The 9,037-nt window shown below is 55.1% G+C and overlaps 1 protein-coding gene across 1 annotated transcript; it reads right to left on the bottom strand.

The window, feature by feature from the left end:
- Positions 1–3,179: 3,179 nt before the first annotated feature.
- CIMAP1C (ciliary microtubule associated protein 1C) lies at positions 3,180–8,138 on the bottom strand. Its single transcript, XM_059058899.2, has 4 exons — positions 8,018–8,138; positions 7,087–7,197; positions 6,078–6,191; positions 3,180–5,460 (listed from the first exon to the last, which is right to left on the bottom strand). The coding sequence occupies exons 1-4, from the start codon at positions 8,136–8,138 to the stop codon at positions 4,979–4,981; spliced, it is 828 nt and encodes a 275-aa protein (XP_058914882.1). The 3' UTR covers positions 3,180–4,978.
- Between the last annotated feature and the right edge of the window lie 899 nt (positions 8,139–9,037).

Raw genomic sequence — 9,037 nt, 5'->3', positions numbered from 1 at the left:
ATGAAGCCACTGCTTTGTTTCGGTATATTTTACACTCCACGAGAGCAGACACGGGTCTATCTTACCTTGGTGTCCCCAGAGCTAGCATGGGGTGGATGTTCAGAGAATAATAGCTGCCTGGAGGCCCTCTCCCTCCTGGCCCTGTCTGGCACTCAGTATAAGGGTCTAGCCTCTTCCAGTCCCTTCCACCTTCCCGGATCAACCCCTTCCCTTTCCCCCTCCCCTTGGCAGCCCACACCCACCCAGGCCCTGAGGTAGTGGCTCCTGCCTACCTGCTCACCTTTTCTCCCCGTGTCTCTCAGCCCCACCTTTCCCTGTCCCTGCCTCTCCCTCAGTCCATGTCTCCTGCTGAGCCCCTGCTCTGCACCATACACTGTTTACAAGAAAACCATGACAGTTTTTTATTTCTCTCTTTTGTCTCCTCTCCTCCCCTGAAGGGAACGCACTTCCACTCTCCCAGGAAAAAAGGAAGGTTCCAGAAGAGAAAAAGCAAACAAAGGACAGTGGGGCCATGGGTGCCCCCAGCCCCACCCATGGGCCACACGCACACGCACACACACAATCCTCCTCTTGTCCAGGCCTCCAAGAGCCATTCTGTTATTTGGGGGGTAATTGAAAAATGTCGATCTTTATTGTACAGGATAAACTAGGCAGAGGGACATAGGGAACAAGAGGGAGAGAGAGAGGAGAGCCAGAGGGAGGCAGAAAGACTAAGAGGGGAGAAGAGTCAGATGGGAGGGCGTGGACTCCGAGAGGAGAGAGGAGAAGCCAGAAGGAACAGGTCGGTGGCAGACTCTTCCCCTACAGTGAGCCTGACAAGGCAGCTTCTGAACCCACCGGGAATCCCGGGAGAGCCGGGTGACAGGAGCTCCTATTCTAGTCCTCTTGTGCCTGGGCAGCCCCTGCAGTGGGGTCTCTGAGTGCTGGGGGCAGGGAGAAGGGGTCTGGCTTGGTCAGCGAGGGCTCACAACCACACACGCCCCATCCAGAGGTGGAACGTCAGCCTGGAGGGTTGAGAGCCAGCCAGCAGTTCCTCTGCTCCTGGGACAGTGAATCATGCCCCAGCTCCATCCTGAGCACAGAGCCCCTGCCGAGCTCCCTTCCCTCAGCCCATGCCCCTCCCTCTGCACGGTGGGGAGGAGGGGAGAGTTCTCACGGTTCATCTACTCTGAATCTCCAGGGCAGTGGGCTGTGCAAGGGAGCCTGGGGGGACACGAGTTACATATGTGAGATAAGGAGGCGCCTGTAGAGACGGGTGTGTGTGGTAGGTAGTAAATGTGTGTGTAGTAGGCATGTGTCTGTGTCGATACCTTTCCCTGGGAATGTAATTTCAGGCCCGTGTTTGAGTGGGCTTGGTGTCAGGGTGTGTGTTTGGAGTAGGATGCGTGGTCTGAGCGTGCGCGTGCACATGTGAGCAGTACTGTCAGAAGTGTCTGTGTCCTGTCCCCATGCATGTGTGGGTAAAGGACATGTGTTTGTGCACAACCCCTACCTGTGAGCCTGTGTGTGGTGTGGCAGTGTGTCCCCGCAGGCAGGGCCCCTCTTGTGTCACTGGCCCAGGGCCACCATCCCCCCAGCCCTGGGAGCCACAGTGACAACAGGCCCTCAGAGTCCCTCCAGCAACAACAGAATGACGGCAACCTATCCGCCACCCTGGCCAGTGTCCAGAAGGGTTGTACGACTTCAGTTTTACCACCAAGCCCTGGCAGGGGTGACCCACGGAGGCCAGGCCTCCCTCTGGCCTTGGGAAAGGAGGGCGGTACGTGCCCTGCCATGCACTGACCCTCACCCCCCCTCCTATGTCTGCCCCCACTTGGAGAGCGCTGCTTCTCATCCTGCCACCGAGCCACGCTCTGAATCCTGGAGGGCGCAGCTGGGACTCGGAGGCACAACCAGAGCCTGGCATAGGGCAGGAGCTTAGCAAATGTTTGTTGAACGAATGAATGATTCTGCCTGTGTGATCATGTGCCAGGCTCTGGGACCTAAGTACCTGAGGGCACAGGCTGAAGTCCTACAAGAATCAGACCAGGGCTTCCTGCCACCTCAAGCGTGTCCCCCGAGTTGTTCAGAAGGGGCAGGGTCATCACCCGGCCAGGTCTGAGAGGCCATGCCCACTGACCTTCTCCAAGTCATCTACATGGTCACCGCCACAGGAGAGGCAAGGCCAAGAGATGGGGACTGCTTCATCCAAAGGTCTGTCTCAAGCTAAATGACCCTGTCACTTCGTGGGCTGAGGCACAAGGGAGGCCCCATTTATCTTCTCTGGAGGCCACATCCCTTTCTTGGCAGGGCCATCTCTCTTCCAAACATCTTCATCCCCCAAAGGTTCATACAGAAGCCTCCAGCCTCCTCTCCTTCCCTTGGGACCTCAAACCAAGTGTTAGTTCTAGCTCTACGGCTAATACCCAGCCCCTGCCCATAACTGGTGGCAGCTGGGGCCAGGCTGAAAGTCTGTCACAGACTGAGCCATGGAGGCAAAAACTAGGATTTAGTCCTAATGTAAGTCAAGGGTCTCACCCCAGACTGAGCCCTCACTCTAATCACACTGCCAAACCTGGTCACACTCTGAGCCATGACCCTGTCACACATTGAGCCCTGACCCTGTCACACATTGAGCCCTGACCCTGATCACAGACTGAGCCTGGACTTTTATTTAGAGACAGGACATTAATTTGTCATAGGGCCAAAGCTGTTTCCCTGCCTCTGGGCCTCAGTTTTCTTCTATTTTAATGGAGGGCCTTGGGATGGGCTGAACACTAAATCAGAAAACCCCTACTCAGAGGGTTGGCCTGTAGCTTCCCTGACCTGGTGACACAAGAGAGCATCAGCTACTGCCACCTGCCAACCCCCACCCCTACCCAACACTTTCAGCCCAAGCATCACTAATTTTTGCAGCCACCGTGATAAATGGCATTGTCGGCAAAATGACATCTTTCCAATCTGCTGCAAGACAGATGGGTCCCCAAGCTCACTTGCTGTCTCTCGAGCCTGCCCAGACCAGCCCTGTGGACGAGTGGGGAGGACAGGACAGATACAATATCCCAGGCATGGGGGCTGGGGCAGGAGGGGGAGGAAATTTCAGGCCCAGAGTCAGGTATGACCCCAGTGGGGTTTTCTACAAGTCCCTTTTTTACTTTTTAAATTTTTTTTATTTTCTATTTTTTATTTATTTATTTTTTGCGGTACGCGGGCCTCTCACTGTTGTGGCCTCTCCCGTTGCGGAGCACAGGCTCCAGACGCGCAGGCTCAATGGCCATGGCCCACGGGCCCAGCCGCTCCACGACATGTGGGATCTTCCCAGACCGGGGCACGAACCCGTGTCCCCGGCATCGGCAGGGTGGACTCTCAACCACTGGGCCACCAGGGAAGCCCCAAACCCCTTTTTTAAATATTCAGTTGTTTGTTTCTTTTTGATATTCCAAAGATATTCTCTGCTCCTTTCTATCCGAAATTAGTTCTTCAATACCATTTTCATTTTCAATTAAAACCTGAATATTGCTGAAATTCACAAGGATGAGCCACCTGACGCTGGTTCCTAGTGGCCCTTTCCTCTTGCCTCCCTCTGCTTTGGGGACAGTGGCTGCAGAAGGACATGCCTCTGCCTGAGCCATCAGACCTGGAGGACATTCAGCCTCCTCTCCTCCTTCCCTAAGCCCTTCTCCCTCCACAGTTCCTGCCCGCCCTTCCCCACTTCCGCAGGCTGCAGAGCAGGTGTGGAAGTCCTCCCCACATCTCCTGTGACCAGGGGAGCTAGGAGAGGGGCTGGTTCTAGGGCTGGGGACAAGTCGGAACAGGGGATCTGGATACCAAGAATTAAGGAAAGACGACTACCAGACCCTGAGACCCCAGCCTCCCCAGACACCGGCAGGAGAGCTGGCACCAGTCTGTCCAAAAGCAGTGAAGCCAGAAGACGTAGAGGTTGCGGGCACAGCCTGGAGTCATGAGTGAGGCAATACTGCCCCCTCCTGGCTGATTCACGGCTCCTCCTCTCCTCCTCCACGTGGCCCCTGACGGCTGGCTAGGCCGTTGAGGCTGGGGACACACAGGCAAATCTCCAAAGACAGCATGTGACATGCAGACCCTCCTCCCAGCAGCCGCCCTGCGCTTTGCCTATTCCCTAGGCTGATCCCTAGCTTCCAGGATCTGCCCATCTTGTCCAACTTTCTCTCACTGCCCAAGGAATTCTGAAAAGACCACGTCTTATGTAACCCCATCACACTGAGGACAAATCCTGAGTCCCCTCCAAGCTGCCCACCGTCTGGTCCCATTATGGGCCAGCCTCCTACAGCCCAGGCTCCCGCCCTCTGAGCCTCCCCCGGTTTCCTGCCCCTGCACACTTTGGTCCCACCTGCATGCCTTCCCTCTCATCTTTACCTCCACCAAGAATACCCTCCCTCCTACACACTGTCTCTGCTTGTACTCTTGGGTTCTTCCCTCAGGAAAACTGCCCTGTCCCCCCAGCCCAAGCCAGAATGGCTCCTCCCTCCTGCTCCACTCTCCCTGCTCCTCTCTTGGGGGCTGACCACTCTCAAGGATCAGAATCAAACAGTTCGGGAGCTGGAGGGAACTTGGACATCCTCCAGGTCCACTGTCCCCTCTCACAGAGGCCCAGAGAGGTGAGGGAACTGCACAAGTTCACACAGCACATTAGTGGCAGAGGTAGGCCTAGAACTCAGCTCCCCGGAGTCTCTGCCCAGGGCTCCTTGGAGGACACCTGGTGAGCCACAACAGAACGTCTCCCAGACAGGGACTCCTACTACACCGCCAGTATCCCCAGCCCCTCATCAGGGCCCAAAGAAAGCCACTGTGAGTGTTTGCAAAACGAAGGAATAAATGAAAATATTTATCTAATGCCTTCTATGTGCTGGACACAGCAGGCATCAGCTCTGCTGCTTGAAACCTTGGTAAGTTGCTCGATTTGGTATAGAAAAATAACTTCTGGGGACGGGGGGTGGGGGTGAGTGCACCAGGAGGGGCCTCAGTCGTGAATGTCGACAAACAGTGGGCACAGGTGGGGCGAGTGCTTGATGCCCATGGTGAAAGCGGGCGTGCGGGACTTGTGCACCGTGACCTGCTGGACGTCATGCGAGCCAGGCCCGGGCTGAGGTGTGTGGTCCACCGGGTAGGCAAAGCGTCTGGCCATGCTGTACATGGGGCTGCGGTTCTGGTAGACAGATGGCTCAGGCCGGGCATGCGTGGCAGGTCCCGGGCCTCCTGCCACATCCTCCTTGTAGAACCAGTTCTTGTCCAAGGGGCTCAGGCTGTAGCAAGGAGCAGCTCTGTTGGTGGGCAGGTTGGGCCCCAGCAGGAGTGGCAGCTGGTACTGGTTGGGGGCCGGGTTGGAGTCCATGACTCTGTATGGGCGCCGGTAGCCAAAGGTGTACTTGGGAGCCCTGCGCTCCCCAGGCAGGTGGGTCTTCTCCAGGTGGTAATGGCAGGAGGCCAGGGTGGGGCTCAGGCCTGAAAGTGGATGAATGAAGGGGAGGGGTCTCAGGGCAGGAGCCAGGCCACATCTCTTGGTGTCCAACTAATGGTTCTAGGGAGGGAGCTGAGGTCTTGGTCAGCCTGGTATGACTTCTCTATAACCACCTTAGCATCGGGCAGGAATATCACCACCCCTGCGTGGGACTATGGGATGGAGGTGGGGAGGGACTTCGGCCATCCTGATATCAGGATTGTGACACTGTTTTCATAATATAAAAACCCCAAGTGTCATCAGAACATCACCCTTGGGCTGTCATTGTCCCTGTGACAACACCAAGAAAACATCCTGAAATCACTACAGTCTGTGAACTCATTAGCATGACAATATTGCTGCCACAACATGAGCCCTGTGATATTTTTATCATAACATCACCCTGCAACATACATGCATAACATTGGCCTCAAGACATTAAGTACTGTGACACAGACACTGCGACATCAGTGTCTTGATATGACATTGCAGGGAGAGGCCAGAATCTGCAGACACACCTGGCGAAGGGAGTCATCACCCCTTTGCCCCTGCTCCTGTCCCAAGCATGGACCCCCATCCCCCAACCTCCCAACCCTGACCTCCCTCTCCCGGCCCATCTTACGCAGGTTAGAGATGCGCTCCGCCATGGGAACCTGAGGGCAGCTGGACATTCCAAACCGAGTTATTTTAGGATCCAAGAAATAGCAAGGCCCAGGGTTGCATATGTCCATGATCCCTGCAAGGCAGCCAAGGAAAGGCCCAGTCAGCCCCAGAGGCCACCCCAGGGTGAGTCTGGCCTGCCTCCAGGCAAGATCCCCCTCCCCCAAAAAGGATCAAAGGCTCCTTTCCAGTTCCTCGGGCTCTTGAGTGTTTCGGGAGCCTTGATTTCCTCATACGTAAAATGGGGCTTTTAACACATGAACTTGTTCAGAGGAACAGATAAAATAACAGCTGTGCAGCAGTTTGGTCAGCCCCCAACCCGCCAGGGATTGGTGCCAAGGGGATAATAATAGGCATAGTGGCTACTGTTAGTATGAAGAAGGGACCCAGCCCTGGAAAGGGAGTTCCCCTGCTGAGGAGATGTGTCACCTCTGGGAGGGGCCGAGATCTCAGACCCCCAGATACACGCCCCTGCCCACCTTCTCCTCTCACTGGCCTTGGCTGTCATCCCCAGCTCTTTGATGGCTCTCTGCTCCCCACCTTCCAGGGGGGTTCTAAGCCACCTGGGAAGCTTTGAGGCCACCCCCCATCACCACTTTCCCTTCACTCACCAGCTATTCCTGCCCAGCTGCTATGGCAAGTGAACCCATGGCAGCCAGAGCGGAAGGGCCCCAGCCAAAGACCACACAGCAGGGAGACCCTGCCAGCTGGATGCAACAGGTCCCTTCGAAGCTCCCTCAGGAGGTCCATTTGGGAAATGCCCAGAGCTGCCTTCAGAGGGATCGGTCACCTCGCACCCCTGCTGGCTTCCTTCTGGACCCAGCAGGTCACTTGGCTGTCCCACTCAGGACAGGCCTGGGTTCCCAGGCCTCTGGCTACAGATAATGACTCCTCTCCTCTCACCGCAGCCCCAAACATCCAACAATAATAATCCTACGCCCACAGGGATGATGGGTGTGGTGAGCACTCACGCTTCTCCGAGTGTGGGGTGTGCAGGGTGTAGGCTGGCTCCCGGAACATGGAGACATCATGGCCTGTGTAGCCCGTGCAGGATGGCCGGAGGTATTTAGCAGGCCCCGGTCCTGTGAACACCGACAGGGTGACCCTCAGCCTGGGCCCGCCAGATCAGAGGCAGGGGAAGCCCCAAATACAGTGTGCCTTAAGAACTCTGGGGTCTTTGCTCCCACTGATGTCACCCTGAGACAAAGACCACTATCGAGGTGCTTCCTTTGGGAAAGGCAGTGTTCCCAGATAAAATGTGATTTCTCTTGGACAGGCAATGCATAATCAGAAAAGTAATAGTTACAAGTAACTGAGACCTTATTCTGTGCCGAGTACTATGCTAAGCATTTCTGTGGGTCATTTCAGTTAAGCGTCTCGACAATTCTGTAAGACAGATACCCTGTTTTTCCCATTTTACAGATGAGAAAATTGAGGCTTAGAAATATCAATTTACCCAAAGTCATACAAGCTGTTATTGTGAAAATTCTGAGACACCAGCCAACAGAGCCTAAACGTTTAATCACATACTAAACCACCTCCCACATAGAGTAACAATCAGTCATTAACAATGTAGTAAGAATTAGTTTGTCTGCTTTCAGTTGACAGTAAGATTCAAGGGAAGTGAGGAAAGCTAGAGCTGGGCTAAAGATGCCACAGAATCCCTAGCCTTTTTCCAAAACTGGCCTCACTTCAAACCCCTTCCTCCCCACTCTCCTCCCCCCTCACCCCCCCCAGAAAAAATTCCCAGCAGCTAATACCGCCTGCAAAGTTTAGCTTGGAAGTGCTGATCTTCTGTGGCTTTGAGGAGAGTCTGAAAGGGCTTCGCACGAGGCAAGACTGGAAGGCTAGGACACCTTCAGCAGCTCTGCAGAGACGAATGAGCCCAAGCCCAGGTCTCACCTTTAATTGTTGCCAGGACAGCAGGGGTCTGCTTTACCTCCTGCCCTGAGGGCACCTGCACCTTCTTGTCTGGCTGCTGCCCATAGAACACAGGGTTCCTGACCCCCTTGGGCAGTTTCATGTCTGGGTCCAAGCAGAGGGCAGTAGCAGCTGCTGAGAGACCCTAAGCAGAGAGCAAGGAGCTGGGCCTGGGTGGGGCCTGTTCCAAGGGCCCCTACCCAAGCCCCTCTTTCCACTCTCTCTCCCTGATGCCAGAGGCTGTGTGGAGGCTGGGAAGCAAGACAGTCCTCTTGCAGCTGAGGCCGTCTGGGGTACAGCCAGCTGCAGGGCTCGGCAGACTGGAGCTGGGGATGACTTCACTGCAGAACTTAGACTGTTTATTTCCTCCAGTTGCCGTGGTGCCGGAACTGTAGCATAGAAATTCTACGCTGGCAGCTCAGCTGTGGAACCCTGAGAACTCGGCCCCCTGTCCCTGCTCCCAACCTGCCTAAGTAGCCTGAGGGTCTCCAGAACCTTGCGGCAGGAAAGAAAAATGGAGAAGTGGAGTGACAGATCCAGCTCTTCACTCCTGGTGGGTGCCCTGAGGTTTCTGAAAGAGTGGATGGGTCATGGGTGACAGGTTCTTGCCACCTGCACATCCCCCTGGGGGGGTCCTCTATTCCCTGTCCCTCCCATCTATCTCCCAGGTTCTGGACATACCCTCCCTTCTATCACAGTCTGTTTTTTCTTGGGAAAGTATCAAGCCAATTATTTCACACTAAGGTGTGACTGTCTGATAGCTTCCCACACTCCTATCCCACAGTGTCTTTAGGGATCCACGTCTAAAGGAATACTTGCCTGCTGCTGGCATTTCAGGCAGGCAATGGGGAGCAAATAAAGGAGGAGGGAGGGTGGTGCTGAGGCCTCAAGAAGCTACTTCCTGTGCCTGTGGTCAAGAGCACCCCCTATGGTGGCGGAAGTGTGAGATAAAACTTTGAGGGATAGGGAATATACCCAGCTACTATATGATTGATGGATGAG

Source organism: Kogia breviceps, chromosome 3, assembly GCF_026419965.1.
Source record: "Kogia breviceps isolate mKogBre1 chromosome 3, mKogBre1 haplotype 1, whole genome shotgun sequence".
Taxonomy (NCBI): Eukaryota; Metazoa; Chordata; class Mammalia; order Artiodactyla; family Physeteridae; genus Kogia; species Kogia breviceps.
Note: the sequence above shows the minus strand (reverse complement) of the source record. Positions and strands in the feature narration are given on the sequence as shown.